The 20,158-nt window shown below is 37.9% G+C and overlaps 1 protein-coding gene across 4 annotated transcripts in view; it reads right to left on the bottom strand.

The window, feature by feature from the left end:
* Positions 1-20,158, bottom strand: part of fhit (fragile histidine triad diadenosine triphosphatase) — a 393,746-nt gene that overhangs the window by 87,228 nt on the left and 286,360 nt on the right. For all 4 annotated transcript variants that reach the window (XM_067505333.1, XM_067505332.1, XM_067505334.1 and 1 more), the window contains exon 5: positions 7,040-7,185. In XM_067505333.1, coding sequence (XP_067361434.1) covers positions 7,040-7,185 — 146 coding nt within the window. The remainder of the gene's footprint in view (positions 1-7,039; positions 7,186-20,158) is intronic.

Genomic DNA, 20,158 nt, shown 5'->3' with positions numbered 1-20,158 from the left:
TCTACCTTTAAAAATTCTGGGAACCACTAGTAGGCCTGCATTCTGAGATCGAAGTGGTCTACTGGGATGATATGGAGCTATGAGGTCTTTTATATATGACGGAGCCTGACCGTTCAGAGCTTTATATGTAAGAAGCAGGGTTTTAAAAATTCTATTCTACATTTAATGATAAGCTAATTGAGAGAAGCTAGTGAAGGTGAAATATGATCTCTCTGGCTAATTCTGAACTGGGAGCTGGCTCCACATGAGAGGAGCTTGATAGCTAAAGGCTCTGCCTTGTATTCTACCTTTTGGAAATTCTGGGAACCACAAGTAGGCCTGCATTCTGAGATGTAAGTGGTCTACTGGGATGATATGGCACTATGAGGTCTACATATGATGGAGGCTGACTGTTCAGAGCACAAGTAGAAATGAACTATCTACATAATGTCTACAATGATCCAGGCTTTAATGTCTCTTCAATTCAATTTTAACTTTAGCCTTTAGCTTGATAGTTAAGACTCCTTAAACTCTACCTTTTGGAAATTCTGGGAACCACAAGGACTGCAGTTAATGGCATATGTTAATGAGCAGGAACAAATAAATATGCTAAATAAAATGTTAGAAGATTAGCATAACAAGACATTCCTGTTTCGAAAGGCATGTAGGTAATTATGTCATATCCTGCAGCCATAACCCAGGTACTCATTTTACTGTCCCCTCAGCTAATGTGACCAATTAATAACAGAATCCTAACAGAATAGGTATTTAGTTAAAAGAAATTATAACGTTACTATCTCATGTGGGAGCCTCCTGTCTCCTTACTCATCACCTCTGACACACATTTAAGAGATTAGAATATCTTTGATGTTAAGGGGCCTCAATCAGTTTCCAGGTCGCAGAAAAGGGACAACTGTAGTAGGCATCAGTTAGCACAATAAATGGTAAATGGTCTGCACTTATATAGTGCTTTTCTACCTATTGGCACTCAAAGCGCTTTACACTGCTTCTTATTTACCCAATCACACTCACAATCACACACACATTCATACACCAATGGGGGAGCTGCTATGCAGCTGGCCTACACTCACCGGGAGCAACTAAGTTAGGGTTCAGTGTCTTGCTCAAGGACACTTCGACATGTGACCAGAGGAGCCGGGGATTGAACCAACAACTGTGAGATTGGTGGACAACCGCTCTACCTTCCTGCGCCACAGTCGCCCCAATAGAAGGCACTCTATGTGTAAGGTAAAATATTTTGCTCAAAGTAATGAACCATAGAGAATAATCAGCACCTTTACGGGGTCGTTTATCTCTACAGAACATGTAATCTTCATTTTGGCAACTGTTTTAAAAGTAAAACAATTTTCAAACATTTCCCTTGCCCAAACTTAGTGTAAACTACCTGCTAAGCATCAAACAGATGATATTAGTGACAGGTGACAACCCGGTCTCCTAAAAATGATGTTTCTATGCAAATAGGCTGTAGATGTGAATATGTTCTTGCATTCCAATGCACTATATATTTTAAATTAATAAAGCTCTGCATTTTGTAATTTAAAGCAATTTAGTAGGTAATTAAAAATGTATTAATCCCAGAGGGAACTAGCTTGAAGCAGTTTAAGATTCAATAAAGATTACAATTTTATGAAATGAAAAGCATTTTTTTTTAGGCCAGACCATAATCTCGCTCTAACATTAGCCAAGTGCTATGATTCCTTAAATGAACCAGAAAATCTGGATTTTGCATTTCAAGATTGAATGTGTTGAAATGGAATATGCCAATCTACAGAGGAAACTCATTGTAGCCACTTATCTTATGACCATAGATGAGAAATGGAATAAAAGCATTACCTTGAGGCTCAGCTACCTCTGCAGTACCATTGCTGCTGCAGCAATCTTTCTGCCAATGTCATTATCCTTACTTTGACAGAGACCCTTGCCCTCAGAATTAAAGGTGCTGACTCCCATTCCAACTACCTCCCATTTGGCTTCAGAATACCCCAGTGCTTGGTAAATGTGACATACTGTTTGATTCAACAGAACTACATGAGTTGGAAAAAGTAGAGAAGCCAATGCGTCCTCATTCCACAGCGTCCGATATTGAGGCTTTCTAAGGTGTCAAATTGCGCCGCTTTGTATTTCCTTTAGTGTATCATACTGACGCATACATACTAACATAAACTTTAGGATAATCTTACGTTAAGAGACAACATCAGTTAAGGTTAGTCACAAAAAATCAGTTAATCAAGCTTCAAGCATGCCTACAAGACATAAAGGCCTGGATGTCCCACAATTTTTACTTCTAAACTTAGACAAAACTGATGTCATAGTATTTGAACCTAAAAATCTCCAACCATATTCTTACTATAGCTGGCATAAGTCTGGTCTCCAGTACTATTTCAAGGAACCTTTGAGTTATTTTTGACCAGGATTTGTCTTTTACGTCAAATATAAAACAAATCTCTAGAACAACCTTCTTCCACCTAGAGAACATTACCACAATTAGGAGCATCCTGTCTCAAAGTGATGCCGAAAAACTCGTCCATGCATTTGTTATTTCTAGGTGGGACTACTGTAATTCCCTACTTTCCGGATGCTAAAGTAACTCCCACAAAAGCTGACAATTAATCCAAAATCCAAGAGTGATGAATGAACCAGAATTTTCAAAGATAGAATGGGAGGCAGAGCCTTTAGCTATCAAGCTCCCCTTCTAAATCAGACACCTTTTCTACTTTTAAGTCTAGGCTTAAAACCTTCTTCTTTGATAAAGCTTATAGTTAGCTATAGTTATGCTGCTATAGGCTTAGACTGCTGGGGGACCCACCCCCCGATGCAATGAGCTCCTTTCCTCCTCTTGACCCTCTCTCCTCTCCTCTCCTTTCTTCTCCTCTCCTCTCCTCTTACCTCCCCAATTGTCACCACTGTATGATATTAACCTTGTGTGGTTTCTCCAGTAGTTGTCTGTCTTCCTCTCTGTATCCCTCTGTCTGTCCTTTTCTCTAGGTGTCATCAGCTTTGGAACTGTATGTTTTCCAGTGTGCAGCTACTGGTCCTACCAATCTGCCCAATGTTTTGTTGTTGCTTTTTGTTGCTCTGTTCTTTTCTCTCTTCACTTTCAACTCACCCCAACCAGTCAAGGCAGATGGCTGCCCACCCTGAGCCTGGTTCTGCTGGAGGTTTCCTCCGTTAAAGGGGTATCTTTCCTCTCCATTGTTGCCTAGGGCTTGCTAAAGGGGGTATTGATGTGCTTTCTCTATACATCTTTATAGTCTTTACTTTATTCTCTAGTGACTTGAGATGACCTTGTTGTGAATTGGTGGTATATAAAGTTGAAGTGAAAATGGATATGGTTAAGTTACAGGATAAATTACTTAAAAACTAAATGGTACAAACAGTGACAACTGCACTCAAGAACTTCGTTACTATAGTAACCACATGCACCATAATGTGTCATGATCATCATATAGTGCACAACTAGAGTTGGACCTTAGTATCCTGTGGAAAGGTCTTGTGTCTTGTTGAACCTTCAACCACCCTTTCCATCTCCCTATGAGATGTTTTTTACCTTATAGTCTGTCATTGCTTCAAGCATCAAATAAAACATTTTGCAAGTGTAAGCAAGTAATGCAGAAGCGACTGGACAAAGCAGTGCTCTTTGATGCCTCAGGTATGAGAACAGGCTGCAGAAGCTCTTCCTTCACTGCTTCTTAGGCTGTGGTGATGACGGGAACCAACATTCATCTGCCACAACTGTAAGTAGCTGCTGCTACAATGGAAGATTTTGAAATGGTCCATTTACAATAGATTTCAAACCCTAAGACCAGTTCAAAATATACAATTGGTAAAATCCGCCCAGAAGTTCACTCTCACTACTACTTTATTCTTGTTCTGTGGGGATAGTGATTCTCAATGATGCTAGGGCATGTTAGTATCCCCATTGTTCCCAGCACTTCCCAGTTGGCCTTCTGTGACTCTGGCGCAAGAGGTAGAGCGGTCATCCCCAAATCCCACAGTTGGTTCGATCCCCAGTGTACTCCCAATAAAGTGGTACAATTGTCTACATAATTCTACAATATCTGTTTAGATCTTTGCATTCTGACTGGATTGCTGAACAAATTACTTGTTAATCTGCTGACTTTTTAACACTTGTTTGCTTCTCAGACTGTCATATTTGGTGTGATAATATTTACTGAGATTACACTTTATTTATTAGCTGTGCTAGGTGATTAATGGAATTTGTGTAGCCCTAATTCACTTCACAGTTCTTAACACTGATGGAGGAAAAATACTTTATTTGTACCACCATTCAAAAATTTGTTTTTTACCACGGATCCTCTAGTGAGGTTGATTTGTGTGATATTATTTGTCATAGGAGTGGCATACTGCAGAGAACAGTTGCCCCCTCCTGCAGAGAGTTTTCCTTTAATGTGGTGGCTCTAACCCAGGAGCTGTCACAACTAATCTCCTATCATCACGTCTCATCACCTCCCCAGTCAAAGAAAATGATATCTAGGTAAAGATTACTCTTTGCTGCTCTGCTTTTTTTTTCTTCTCACTCCTAACCTGCAAAACAATTTTCTCTGACAGGGCTGCAGAGTGAGCTAGGTGCTATTTTGATATTAGCATATATATCACCAGTTATGCAGAATAGGCTATTCAGTCTGAGACGAGAGCCTGTCTGGGTGTCAGAGTCAGCTCTGTATTTAGCTTCCATCATACGACAGCAGAGCTGATCCACACTGAAAATACCAACACATCTAATTCCACACTGCTGCTAAGCTGAAAGTTTCTATCTTTTCATTTGGATTTTTTTCTCAAACCTTATTTTCTTTAAACAAGTTAAACAATCCTCCAATAAAATAAGACTATTTTAACAAATATAATTTACCAGCAGTTTTCCAGGAAAACAACTTAGATACTGTATATCTATGCAACTGAATTTTATTTTATTTACATTTTTTTTTATTTAAGAGATACTGCTTAATTTGTATTAATACATTTGATGAATAGATGATTCAGCTGTGAGATTACTTTTATTTATTTTTATATTTGCTTCTTCTCTAAATGATAGTGTATTCTGTTGCAACTTGCTGCTCAAAAATCTTTGACATGTTTTACAGTAATAATCATAGAATATTTGCGGGGCTGGAGTAGGGGTTTTAAATCAAAAATCCATTCCACAGGCCTGTCATTGGATGAGTCTGTGTTTATATTGATGATATTTAAACTTTCTGACTCTGTAGTCTCCATTAGGCACTTGTTAGTGATCATATTTTGTAGGATGTACAAAAATGAGTGGGGCCTCAACAGGGTCAAAAATGAGTCTGTTCTCATTCCCGAGGTGCCAAAGTGTCACTTTGTGCCTTCTGTTGTAAATGCTGACACTTCAGGTACCTGTATGCATCTGTGAGTGACTCTTTGAGCTTTCAGTGTATTCAATTAGAAACCCTGGCGCTTCAGTATTGCCTAAATACTGAATGCCTAAATTGAAGGCGTAGAGCTTGACTCTAGCTTGAGACAATGTGTGCTTTATTGATAATTGTTTCACAACATGGCACATGTACTTACTATAGGAAAGAAGTACTTATGTGGCTTACACGGCTGGGGTACGCACCCCCTGATGCACTGAGCTCCTTTCCTCCTCTGGACCCTCTCTCCTCTCACCCCACAATTGTCCCAACTACATGAAATTAACTTTGTTTTTGTTTTTTTTCCCTAGTTGGCTTTCGTATTCTCTTTCTCCCTGCAGGAAGGTAAAGCTGTTTTCCTACTACTACTACTGGTCCTACCAACCTGCCCAATGTTTTGTTGTTGCTTTTTTCTTTTCTCTCTTCACTTTCCACTCACCCCAACCAGTCAAGGCAGATGGCTGCCCACCCATAGCCTGGTCCTGCTGGAGTTTTTTTCTGTTTAGGGGAGTTTTTCCTCTCTACTTTTGCTTAGGGCTTGCTAAAGGGGGAATTGTTTTCCTTTGTTGTTTTCTCTATACATTTTTATAGTCTTGACTTTACTCTGTAAAGTGCCTTGACCAAAGAGCCCAGAACAACTTTCAAAGAGAAGAGAGAACTGAAACACGCAGTCTGGAGAAGGCACCCTTTAAACCTTAGACAGCTGGACCAGTTTGCTCACAAGGAGTAGGCCAAACTACCAGTCGACAGGTGCAGAAGTGTCTACATACTGAGTACATACTCTTATTTTATTTAGTAACCTTGCAGAATGTACATGGTTAATTTTTAAAATAAAAAGCAAATAATATATAACAATTTATTTAGTAAATTGTAAAATTATCTGAAAGGAATGTATCCAGTATTGTAATTTGTGCAGTGAAAATGGAGGAAATCTAGGGGTTGGTTACATGGTAAGTATAGTGTAAATTATTAACTCAACACTTTATCAAAGGGGAGAGCTATGATCAATATTTATACAAGAAAAAATAATTTATTGGAAAGTACAGTTGGATAAACCCAATTGTATTTTCAACTGATGACAAATAGAGGGATTGTTTCTAGCAATTAGTTACATACATTAATAGAAAGTACACAATGAAATGAGTTATCACCAACCTAAACTATCCAAAACTACAAGGTACTTTGAACAGTCGATTCAGTAAACCAAAATTTTTACTGATTCTTAGTATTTCAGCTGTCTGTTTATCTTATTTACTTACTTATTCAATATTGTAATTACCTAGCACATCCTGTCATTTTTGCAATGTATTTACCAAGCACATACTCTGTGTTAAGTATGTAAACCCCTCTTTATTTACAGTTTTGTCTTTCCCAGCACTTTTTTGTGATCTAAAAACATAACGGTAACAAAATCACAATGTATTCCTAACGTTAAAGGAAGTACCTTTGCTGCCTTAACTTAGCAGTTAAACTGAGGTTTTTTAAAAATTAAAAAGACGAGAAAAAATGTATTGTCATTGTAATTGTTTTTCACCTAAATCGTAAGAATCTAACAGAATCTGTTAGAAAAATTGATTCATTTTTCAGGTGTATTCATTAATTTGTCCCCACCTCCGCCCCATTTATATATGAGTTAGAGTATATTTTACCTGGATGGCAATGGTCAGTGAGGTGGCATTGAAGTGTTTCTCTACCAGGTTGGCGACTTTCTGAGTGGTGCTGAATAAGTCTGCAAGCTCATCTGGTTGAAGATCCCGAAAACGCTCCACTGATCTTAGAGGGCACACTAACACATCTGAACAAGATCTGTTAAGGAATTATCTGATAAAGACACAACCCTGCAACACAAACATTGGAATGTTTAGTCGATGCTTATAAATTATGTGATACCTGCTTTTGACAGAAAAATAATTCCATGTCAATTGAAAATCACATTTAATGTTTTTTGACATGAATTGAAAAACTTTATTCTGTCGATGGTGGTTACTAGGGAAGAGTCCAAAAACAAGTGGGCTAAGGCACCAACAATCAGGAGAGAGAGCAGTACCAGGATGACGAAGTAAACAGAGAGAGCGCACTACAGAGGGGGAGCGTCAGATTCACATAACCAATCTTGGTTTGACTTTACAGTAACTGTTGAGTCTGTGTTGTGTGGATGAAAGCTGGACAAGAGGCTTGTTTCTATGTCTCTTCTGCTCTTCAGTGTGTCTTTACTAAAAAAAAACCCACACAGAAGAACATATTTGCTGTTATAGCACTAACTTTGCATTACACCCACTAAGATTTAGATAGAATGTCATTAATCACACTACACATTTAGTAGATGTATAGAGAACATTTCTGTGGAATTTCTCTTCTAAAAGAAAGTGCCCTTGAGCCAATACATCTACATGAATACATGAAATAATGTAGTTAACGCAAGCTGACACATTATGGCAAGTGGAATTACACACTTTACCAACTCTGCTGCAGCTACATGACAAGTCATGGTTTGTTTGCTTCCTACAGAGGAAGGATGTGGAGACAGTATAGTAGTGGATTCCTCACTGAATCTGTTCAGGAACAAAGAATAGAATGGATAAGTAGTTTTATTTACTCCTCATTATAGCCTATTTTTATCATCTGTTTTAACAAAAAAAAAAAAAAAAAAAAAAACTAGACTGTCAAAGAGAAACACAATTTAGCTTGTTCCAGTAAAATATTTTTTTAAAGTATCTTTGAAGTGACCTTGTCAAATTCACATACACATATAGTAAGCTTATGAATAAAGCTCAAATATTCAGAACACAGAAGTTAGTGGTTTAAACAATAATGTTCACTGTGTTGTTCACCTCAGTTAATGTGTTTAGCTTCACTAGCTAAGCTCACTGCAGCTATTATTAGTTTTGGATGTATTTCATCTTAAATGACAAATTACTGTTTTAACCTGGTCAATTCAGATTATTACAGTTCATCCTGAAGGGACCATGACTGTCTCAACTAAAGTTGTTTTAACTTTACCTTAGAAAGGTCATGATTGTGACATTCTGTTTCTGATTTTCTTGGCAGTTTCATACTGAGGAATTTTATTTTAAATTACACAAAAATCTATTTCAGTGCAATAATAGCACTCTAACTGTGGTTGCCTCCACATGCACTGCACCAGATCCTCATAGATCTGTTCCTACATTCTGTAGCACTTGGTGAGACAGTAACAGCTCATAGAATCACTTTTCATGTTCTCATTACAAATACCACACTGAAATACCATCTGTGACCAGAGAAAGCAGCAAGTTTGCGTTTTTTTTGCCCTTAAACTTTCCCCTAACATTGAGTGCATTTAATATTTAAGCTGTCTTTTAATGGCCAGGGTTAAACTCTTTTCTCATTTATTCTCAAAGTTTCAGTTTTCTTCACCTCTATCCTGATATTTTTATGCTCCTCTTTAACTGGCCAAAAACATGTCATGTCACCTTGCTTAGCTGCATTCACTTTACTTCCATGTTAACACTGACCCTATTACTGACACATCTTTGCAGAGAGATATAACTCACATGTTTTGGTAGTTGCAGGATGTTTTGCTTTTACGCAGCATGTACTGCATATTCTCTTGTTTTGTCCAAGATTTTTGGTTTACTTTATCTCGTTCTTTCACTTCCACTTCTTCTGTCTTCTGACTGGAGGTAATTTCACTTGAACAGGAAATATTGATCTTTGTTAGAATTCACTTTTCTTACCAATATGCCTTCTATTGAACATTAGTTATTCACCATACTATTCTGTCATCCAACAGGAAATCATGCAAAGTGTCTAAAAGTACATTGAACCATTCTGATTTAACTTCTGACACCATGTGATATAAATAAAACGAGACAACCCTTGTTCATTATGAAGAACTTTTCTCACCATGTTTTACAACTAACAGCATTTCAGACAGCCTGTCTTCACCTCCACATTGAATGCAATTCATTCAATAATGGCCGTAATCGCCAGATTGTAAATGGACTAAACTTTTATTCAATCAGACTGTACTGTATATTAATTGCATAAAAAGGAACCAATGCAGCCCAAAACCTACAGGCATAGACTGGTTTGGGATGGAGACATAGTGAAGGCCTGACCAAATAATTTTGCCCGCTCCATTGGCATAAGGTTTTCATTTGACTCTAATATTAACCCACTCATAGCAGCATTTGACAACTAGACCAATGACAGAATATCAGGCAACAGGGTCAGTGTAGGGAGAAGGTTGGGGATGAATGAGGATTTTATTTTTGTGATATTGATGATGTTTTTCTCTGTCCTTAAACCCACAATCACCACAATTGTAACCAAACATTTACCAGTCAGTGTGTTTACATTGACTTAAGTAACAAGGTTACCGTTGATCCCCTTGGAAAAGTCGATTTCTTTCTTTTCTTCTTTTAGCAAAAATGCAAATGGGAAAGCTGGTTACCGATTTCAAATGAAACTACCACAAAGTGCCTATAGCGGTTTAAATAAGTCACTTTTCACAGTTTGCACTGTGTATTAGCTGTGTGTCACTCTGTCACTGTTTTCTCTACCACTGTGCTACCAAAAAAAAAAGTCAGATTTAAACCTGAGAAAGCTGGTTCCTGAGTAACCTGGTTAGTTGAGAGTTGAGAAACACAGTCACTGCTGTCATAACAGCAGGTCCAACATGGTAGCTGCCATTATGGTGGTCTCTGAAGAGATACCTAATGCTTGCTATTGTCATGGTGTCAATTAGAACTGCATATTTGGCATAGCACATAGATGTCATGGGGTACATTTAGTATCAGTATAAGATGAGAAAAGGGTTGGCAAAGTGTCAGTATTTGACACCATGGAATTACGTATAGGTTGGTCTGACACTGGCAGGTTGGCAGCTCTGCAAAGTGATGTACAGTAATCTGAGCTGTCAGTGATATGCATTCTTGTTAAGTCACAGAATGTTGAATGCTTAAATTTGCAGATACAGACTTAAGGAAGTCCTTTGTGTTTGATGTGAATATAAATATTTCAAATGAAAAAACCAGTACATATAGTGAAAGCACAGCGTGTCTACATGCTCTATGACAAAGCACGAGTCAACATTTGAAGAAAAATTATTACTTTCATTAAAGTCATAAAGGTCATGAAACATATTGTGAGGAAAGCTATCATTCCACATCAGAGCGATTGCACAGAAAAGTAATCAAGCCTGGTAACAGAAGTAAGACACAGCTTGATGACTGGTATGTCGACTGCTGCAGAGAGCAAATGTCCAAAAGGCTTCAGGAAGCTGTTGCTTTCCGTCATGGGTCATTTAATCAGTAACATTGGCAGGGGACCAAATAAGGAGTTCTTTGGAAAGAGTGGAACAAAAAAGTGATTTAACATGGGAACAGAATAGAAAAGAAAAAATACAAAGCTTTTTATTTAAGTTTTATTTTACATTTAAGTGTAAAGTGTTCAAGTGTTCTTTTTATGTATAGAATTTGAAAGCACTATTCTGTCCTTACCTTTGTTTGGAAACAAAAATGAGCTTGCGTGTTAAAAGCAAAATGTTAATATTTTAAAAAATGTGTTCCTTAAGTAGTTTGGCTACTTGATCTGTGCATGTACAATTAACTCACTGTCATTAAAGGGTAACTGAACCAATTTTCATCTTGCTTTCTACTTTTTTAGTTTAGGGTGTAAATTTACATTAATGCTCTTAAACTTCCCTCTCGCTTCCTTAAATTAGAATATTCCTCTGCTTCTAGCTGAAAAACAGGGTTTCTTATATTCATGGCACGTTTCAATTTATCATGTGGTATCTTGTCCTCAACAAGCACTGCTGCCACCACTTATCTCAATTTATTATCCATTGTTTATCAGAAATGATAATCTGGCCTCTTGTACCAACTGCACTCCATTTAAGCCCTAGCCGCTACGTAACAAGAAGCACATATGCACGACAAAATGGATAAACTCTGCATTTTAGCTCTGTCATCATATACAGAAATTCAGAAGTAGTAACAGTATAGCAGGCTGTAAACTTCACAGCCTCAAAATGATCTATCCACAAAACTAACCTTAAAAGAATGAAGCCTCATGATGCAACACAAATTGTTTTTCACAATGCAGATGAATAAATACATTAAAGTATAAATCCTGCAACGTATGATATAAAAAGGAAATGATTTAAATCAGTGAGTTCAGTGTTTTTGCCTCAAACGGACATTAATTAAGAGAATTAAATAATATAACCGCAATTTCAAAAGGGTTAGGAAGATGACTAAAATGTAAATAATAACAGAATGCAATGTTTTCCAAATCTCATCAACCCATACTTTATTCACAATATAAAATAAACAACATGTCAGATGTTGAAACTATAATATTTCTCAGTTTCAACATCTGATATGTTGTTTAAGTTCTATTGTGAATGAAATATGGGTTGATGAGAATCATTGCACTCTCTTTTTATTTACTTTTTCACATCTTTCCAACTTTTCTGGAATTGGGGTTGTATATTCCAAATATTTGTAAGTCAGGTGTACTATAACAAAAGCCTGAACTCTGAACCCATTTAAAAGAAACAATTGATTATTAAGGGCCCCCAAATTATGTGGCAAACAGAAGCAGAAGATAGAAGAGTATACAATTTCAATATTAAAGCAGAGCATTTCTGAACCAATAAAAAATTCAAATACTTTGATTTCCTTCACAAATCAAAGGCATGTGAGATAGTGTGGAAAAAACTGACTGACTCATGAAGCAGCATCCTGTTGCGAGAAGATGATTACATCTTAGCATTTCATGCCACAGTGGCCTCGTCTGGGAGCCATTCATCTCAAGAGCCACAAACAGTGGCACAAATGATCAGTTTGCTCTTTTTTCTTTCTATATACCCTACATGTTTGTACGTGCAAACTGCACTGGAATGAAATCAGATAGTACTTGAGCTGATATCTTTCTTTCCTCTGTGCTCCCACGGTGATGGAGCTTGCCCACATGAAAGATGAGACAAACCAAGGCTGGAGAGCGCCAAGCCGCAGACTTGTTTACTTGTGTTGTTGGATGAATAATGTCTCTAAACAAACACATTAACCTCAACAAGTTCTCCACTGCTTTACAGTGTTGTTTCTTCCTCCCCTCTTCATTGGTTTTACCCAGCCTTGCTTTGTTTGTGCTGGCATTATTTAAGACTCTGACGTTACTTGAAATGCCAGCTTTTATTTGACAATTTGCTTCTTTTGGCAAGTATTTCTCTAAAACCCTTCTGTGCATGTGAATGAACGCATGCTATTTATTTGTTTTTCATGCAATAAGTAACTACAATAAAGTGAAATTTAATTTAAAGAGTTCTGCTATAATGCTGAACACCATTTGAGACAACATACTATGCTCACATCTGGTGTGTTAGCTGAATCACATCCCTATCACTTGTTGAAACATAATTAATACAGGTCATTGTACTGTTTTTGGTAAAAGGAATTGTTGCTTTGATCTAAACTAAATATAATTTATTTATACTATACATAATCATCCCTATACATCCTACACGATAACAGAGCACTTACACTTAAGTATAATGACCTCAAGTACTAAACAGTGCATAGCATTTTGGATATACAGGGAATCTGATAAAATGATAGAAGTAAGACTGAGAAAGTTTAATGTAAGAGGAAGGGGTCGGCTAGACGGGTGGTCTGAGGTAGTGCTGGCCACCCCCAAAATCTGATCGGCCACACCTATTATAGAACAGCACAAGGAGAACTGACCAAATCTGAAGCTGAAAGAAATCACTATCATGATAAATAATTAAAACTGTATTTTTAAATGGTAAATGTTTTGCACTTTCTACCTATTGGCACTCAAAGCGCTTTACACTGCTTCTTATTCACCCATTCACATTCACACTCACACACACACACACCCCGATGGGGGAGCTGCTATGCAGGTGGCCAATACTCACCGGGAACAACTAAGTTGGGGTTCAGTGTCTTGCTCAAGGAAACTTTGACATGTGACCAGAGGAGCTTGGAATCGAACCAACAACTGCGACATTAGTGGACGACCGCTCTACCTTCGTGCACCCACGGGTTTATGTAGTTGATTAAGCTAAAGTTTAAACCTTTTAAATCACTTAACAATAGAGGTGGGGGGAGGCATCAACATAAAACAGACCTGAATAGACTAAATTTAAGATATAATTGTGACAACGAAGTGATCTAGAAATCTGCTAATAATATGAATATAATTTTTTTTAAGTCAAACTTTTTAATTTAAACTAAAGTAAACTGAACAGTTTATTGACGAAATGTAGATTACACCACATTCGTTTAACTTGAATGGAACAAGCTCTTGATTAAATTATATTTTGGAGAGACTTTATATTCTGTAAAACACTGTAAGACTGGCCTATTTTTGGGGGGAGGAATAATGCCCTGCAGTGCGTACTTTAATTGTTATATTGAAATATAAAATAATTGATGAATTTAAAATTTTTCCTTTTAAATTTTAAATTAGTGGGATAAAAGTGGGAAAATAATCTATAGATTAATTGATTAATCGAAAAAATAGATCAATCGACAAAAAATAGGTGCAGCCCTACTTACCAAATGTTACACCCTATTTTAAGTGTGTGGCCCAATATAAAATCTTTCAAACTGCTCCTGGGAAGGAGATTTCTCTGCCCAGCAATGTGGTCTGTCCTATCTAGTGCTTCAATTGACATTTTAATTAACAAAGTCAACAAATCCTACAAAATGTCCTCTAGGGTGGGCAGTGATCATAATTTCCAGTGAAGGTCGGTCTCGTCCAGTTCACTTTTTTTTTTTGTCCTTTCGGCTTATCCCGTGAGTTCAGGGTCGCCACAGCGGATCATTCTCCACATGTTGATTTGGCATGTGGACAATGATCCGGATGCCCTTCCTGAAACAACCATCCCCAATTTCTACCGGGCTCAGAACAGCACTGCATGGCTTGGGAGGGAAACGGGCTGTTAGGGGTTCAGTGTCTTGCCCACACACTTGAAGATATAGCCGTGACCGGGGATCGGATCACTAACCTTGTGGTACGTGGACGACTGCCTTACCAACTGAGCTACAGTCTCTGTGCAGTTTACATACAAGGCTGTTATTCAGCATGTGAGCACGCTCTCAATGGAGCAGTGGTCCTCAGGCTCTCAATAACTCTGCAGATAGATGACTCTTTTTCATTGTTCACAAGAAGTCGAGCTGCTGTTGAGCCTTTTTGACAAGGGGAGAGCGATTAGCACTCCATGTAAGGTCCATTGTGATTTTTGATTTTCCTTACTTGGTCCCTGTGTGAGGTTATTGTCATTGCACCAATGTGTCAATCTCTTTACCTCCTTTCATTTATCCACATACACAGACTTCTGTTTAGACTGAAGCCAAGCAGTTTGGTTACCAGCCTACTGGGGACAATGGTGTTAAACGCCTAGCTGTAGTCAATGAGAAGCAGTCTGAAATACTGTACGTCCCTTTCAGGTCAAGGTGTGTGAGTGCTGTATGAAGAGCGGTGGCAATGGTGTCTTCTGTGGATCTGTGTGCTCTATAGGTGTATTAATGTGGGTCAAGATGAGTGGGAATGCTGGATTTTATGTACGTCAAGACCAGTCTTTCACATCATTCTGCAATGACAGGGGTGGTTTATAAGGTGGTTGCAGTCAGCTTGTTTCTTACTCTTGGTGGGAAGTTAATTATTAAAGTCTGTGCTTCAGACACAAGTTTTGTATTTTCACTGGCTACTGCGATGCTCTGTTTACCACCTGACCTCATTGTGTAATCCTTGGCTTGATAGCAAACTCGATCAGGAAGCAGACTATTCACAAGTCTGGCATCCTATTCATCACCTCCTAATAAACACTCGAACTTTTCACAAGGTGCCAATCCCTCACTCCTTTCACTGTATGCCAATACATACAACATTGTTCGATGTGTATCTACACACACCTCCTTCTTTTTAAGGGATCCCACATGGTCTGGGTTATTAGCATGCCATGGGTGATTGATTTTATCCCCACAACTATTGTGTAGGTATGAGTGGGGAGCGCTTTCCATATGTCACTGCCTGGGCCAATTTCATCTTCAGCTCTGAACAGCCTCTCCCTTCTGTCTCTGGCCGACTGCTCCAGTTTAGGTAGGTTGGGGGTGAGATTGAGGAGCTCAAGCATTAACATATAGTGAGAAAACCATCTGCTCATATCCCATTATTATCTGCCACAATAGTTATTTGACTGCTTTCATCAGATTCTCTCCAAGGGTCATGATGCATGTAATAAGAACAAGACATCACAGATTAATTTTACATTGCAAATGCAATCATTTCTTTGAGGGAACACATCTGTTTCTACACTACCACCCCCACATGCCAATATTCCTAGCACCATACTTTCATTTTTACACTACTGCAATGACTTTACCAGAGACTTCTTACTAAATCCACCTCCCCACCCCTTTTTCCCATCTGTATCACACCAATTTTCCACTACATACTAATTCTAATATAGTTTGATTCTGTGGACCATTCTGACTGGAAAACTACCAAATGAAATAGACTTCTTAAAGCCTGGGAGTGTGTGCTTCAAACTCCCAGGCTATATATGTATTGTGAGATCTTATGAGGCTTATGGTGTATGCTGATAATTGACTTGTTTCATGCAGTCAGTTATGAGTTGCAGGAAGATTAACCCTAGGAATGATAAGGGCAAAAGTGGGCTATGCCCTGCATCACGCTCTCACATATTGTTGCATTTTCTGCTTTGAGTGAAATTGTCCCAGTGTTGGGGGAAGCAGAGGGAAGCTTTTCAAAGCTAAAACTCATCAAATCCTTCCTGAGATCAACAGTGTCAGAGAAACATCTTGCTGTTTGTTAGTATTAAATAGGGATGAAACAATATAATCATCTGTGATATTCTGATAGAAAAAGCTTATTATACAGTTGATCACAAAATGGCACCTGGGTCCCCCAGAAGATAACAAGGAATGACATTATTTCATATTCCCTGTTGCCTCAATCAGGGATACTCATTCCAGGTCTATAGAACACTGTCCTCCTGTGAAATAACGCAATAGCAATAAGCAATAGCAAATGTGACAACATTTAGACCGGACTTTTACAAATGAGACTGGGGTTTAAATCCATTGTGAGAAAACTTTTATCATTGTTGCAATAGTCTTAAAAGTCAATCAATTAGGAAGTACAGATATTTAAGGCAGATTTTTTTTACTAACCCTAACCTCTGTGTTTAGCCAATATTTCTTAATCTGTTTTTGATATTTTCATTTTTGCCTAACCCACATAATTGAGTGTTTAGGGCAAAAGGGGGTTGGAAACTGGTGCCATTTTGTATCCATTGTAATGAATGGTAGCCCTTCAAACAGATGCTTAGCTCTGTACCTTGAGAGGCTATTTCAACAAAGGGTTCATTGATCCATATGAGAGGGTGGGTACAAAAAATGTCCTTGGGTGTTACAGTTGAAGGACCTGTTGCCTTAATAACCACTGCCATGCTTTGTTTTTTATCCTTTTCTTACCTACTGCTTATTAGCTGGGTCATGTGTGTTCAGCCAACCAGAATCGGGAAAATATCAATTCACCTCGAACATTACACCCATATCTAAGATGGTATCTTCCAGCTACTTCCAGTGACTATCAAGAGGTGAATTGAAAGAACTGTAATAACAAGTCTAGTAAGTCCAGTACTAGGTATAAAAACACTAGACAAACACTAAGTCCTACACTTTCCATAGTGTATTTAAATTAACCTTTTCTTCCTTAGTATAATCATGACACCATCATGCTTGTTTTCTCTTATGTCTTCACAGGGTGAATTGTATTGTAAGAAGAGTAAACAGACATATAAAAGGAAATACAGTAGGTGGTCCCTTTGAAAAACATTGTTCTGTTATTATGTGTCTGAGTGGCAGCTTGAGGTAAAGGGTTCAATTTCTCATCTGCTAATATGAAAAACAGAAGTTACACTCTAAAATGTTTCTTTGTTTTAAGAAGAGGCGTACTCCTACAATTAAGTGAATAAGTGAATAAGAGTGAAGATAATGACAAAACCACATTTTCTCTGTTTGTGTGTCTGTCTCCCTCTTTCTATCTCTCTCTCTAACAGGCTGTGATGAAGGTAACTGGCCCTCAAATGAATCACAATGCCCTTTTCCTTTGGCAGCTGTAAATCCTGGATGACCAAAACAAAGAAATCCATCACTGCTGCTGCAACTGTTGGCTTTTTCTGCTTGATTACAGCTCACCTAACCTGCCCTGCATCAATAAAAATTGGACTACAAGAGTAAATCTATATTGATAGAAGACATATTATAAGTGATAGAGCACTGACAGAGGACAGGTGACCAGTGATGGAAGAGAGTAGCTAATCATGAGTCTACCAGCATTCTTTGCAAAGGGCCTTCCCATTTATGCCCCCTAGCAACTTTCAATGTTCTCCTCAATACATTAATGTGTTGATATTAGAGTTTGTGAGGCAGGTGGGGTTGAATGGGGGGCTGCTGCTGTGGTGGGGGTGGACATGAGTGTATTTTGCTAGGTAGCTTTGTGTAGTGAGTATACACTCAGATTGTCAATAGACTGAAACATTTTTAATCACAATTATTTTCAGACTGTCATTGGAAAATGCTTATCAAGCCCAAATTAATGGCATATGTTTTATCTGATAAGAGTTTACTGTGAAGAGACATTTTCCAGTCCTAATACTCTTCTTATCATAGTGAATGTATGGTACTGACTGATCAGTGACTGATCCTTTTATCTACATAAAAAAATCCTGATTTTAATCACCAGGCAAGGTTTAGAATGAAATTTAGAAACTAGTTACAGTCACTATCACTGAAATACTCATCTACGTTTCCCTTTGTCTAATGTTAGACACTACTAAGCAGGTATAGCTAGTGAGCAAGTGGGCAGGTAAAGTGTCAAGGCTGCCAGAGAGAGTCAGAACTTGTTCAGTTATTATGTTATGTGACAAATCATGCTAAATTGTGAGTGTAATAGGCAGACAACTATTGTTTTAATATATTATTAGAAATGACAGTTGATCAAAAAAAAAGTGGATAACATACATGCATAGTCACCTCAGACAGCATTGATTTTACCAATTAGGTTTGTTTTTGACCACGTTTTTTGGCTATTTACTTTATTGGCTGACGTTTATTGGCTGAGTATTTTTCTAAGTAACGTTACAGTAAAAGTCCACCTGAGTGTCAACAACTATAACTTCACATCCGCTAATCTCACTCTGTGTACATTTCAAGTGCAAATATCATGCTGAGAATCAGTCAGATTCCTACTGTTTCCCATTCCCATGGAACAATGGGTATCAACCGTATGCCTCTATTGGCATTCATAAAATATGTTGTGTTACATTACACGTTAACGACAGCCATACTGTAGACTTTATGCTTGTTAGCAGTGGTGGCATGTCATAAGTAAAAATATCAGCAACAAACATGCAGTTTATGCTAAAACTGTATGTGTGCACATTAGACTGAATGTTTGTCTGTCTCTATGTTTAAGCCCCGATGATCCATCCAGGGTGCACCCTGCCTGCCAGCCAGTACGTAACCTGTCTACAGGTCTGGATTTGGTAAACTGAAATTAGAAAGAAAACCTACTTCTTTCCTGTCTGTGTAATGGGAGAGGAAGAAACATAAAACACAAATTTGGGTCCCAGAGATTGATTGCCAATCAAAAGATTGGACATTGTTTTTGTTCATGCTTTATTTGTGTTATTTAGTATAGACGTGACTGATCCAGGTGACCATTCATCCATCCATCCCATCATTATCTTTATCATATTTTCTGCAGAGAGTCAAAGGGACCTGATCCCATCTGACACTGGGAGATAGGTGGGGTATACAGGTCATTATTTTCTGTCTCACATGCCTGACACATAGAAACAGATGACCATTCACAATACCTACAGTACAGGCTGTTTAAAATAACAAATTTTATAATAAAACAGTATTACAGTAACTGTGCTGTGCTTCACGTACAAATGTTTTGAATATTGTTGTTTTGCTATATAATACACTAGCCTGAAGACTTCCAGAACCCAGTTGGGGAGACACCATCATAGTTTGGAAAACACCACATGGCATTAATCTATACACACTTATCAGTCAAATAAATAAGCAATAGGCTTCAACAGTATCAGGACTATACATGTGTGCTTTACAAGAATGGTGGTGGTGGATGAAATAATTTAATTTGAAATATCCTTCGCCTTAATAGCATCAAATAACAACAACTTTAACTTCCTCTTATTTAAGAGATTATAAACAGACCTACGGAGAAAAAGTGAAGTACCCTTTTCTAATCAGAGTTTATGAATAACTTTTCATCAAATATTTAGAACTTTATTATTAGGCTTTCAGTCACACTGAGACTGTGAGAAAGAAATCTTTTTTATTTTGTGCATAATGAAATCAACTGGGTAGTCAGTGTCACCAATGCAATATTGTCACTGTTGCAGAAGATTGAGACTTTCTTTTCACTTACACAGAAACCTTAATCCCCAAACTGCAGCTGAGACCTCTTCCTGTCAGCACAGAACAAGACTAATCTAATTAAGAGCTGGTGTGTGTGACGTGGAGCATGTTGTGTGTCTATTTTCGGTTGGATGTATTGTTGGTTTAGAAAACAATTAAAATCCATAGAGTTAGTGAATAGATTATTGTCTTTTACTTATTATGAGGCTCTTCAGATGGCAATGACAATCAGTCCATATACCCATCACACAGCACTCAAGAAAAAGTTTCAAAAACCCC

The sequence above is a fragment of the Channa argus genome, chromosome 5 (assembly GCF_033026475.1).
Source record: "Channa argus isolate prfri chromosome 5, Channa argus male v1.0, whole genome shotgun sequence".
Taxonomy (NCBI): Eukaryota; Metazoa; Chordata; class Actinopteri; order Anabantiformes; family Channidae; genus Channa; species Channa argus.
The sequence above is the reverse complement of the archived record's forward strand: the minus strand, read 5'-3'. Positions and strand labels throughout refer to the sequence as shown.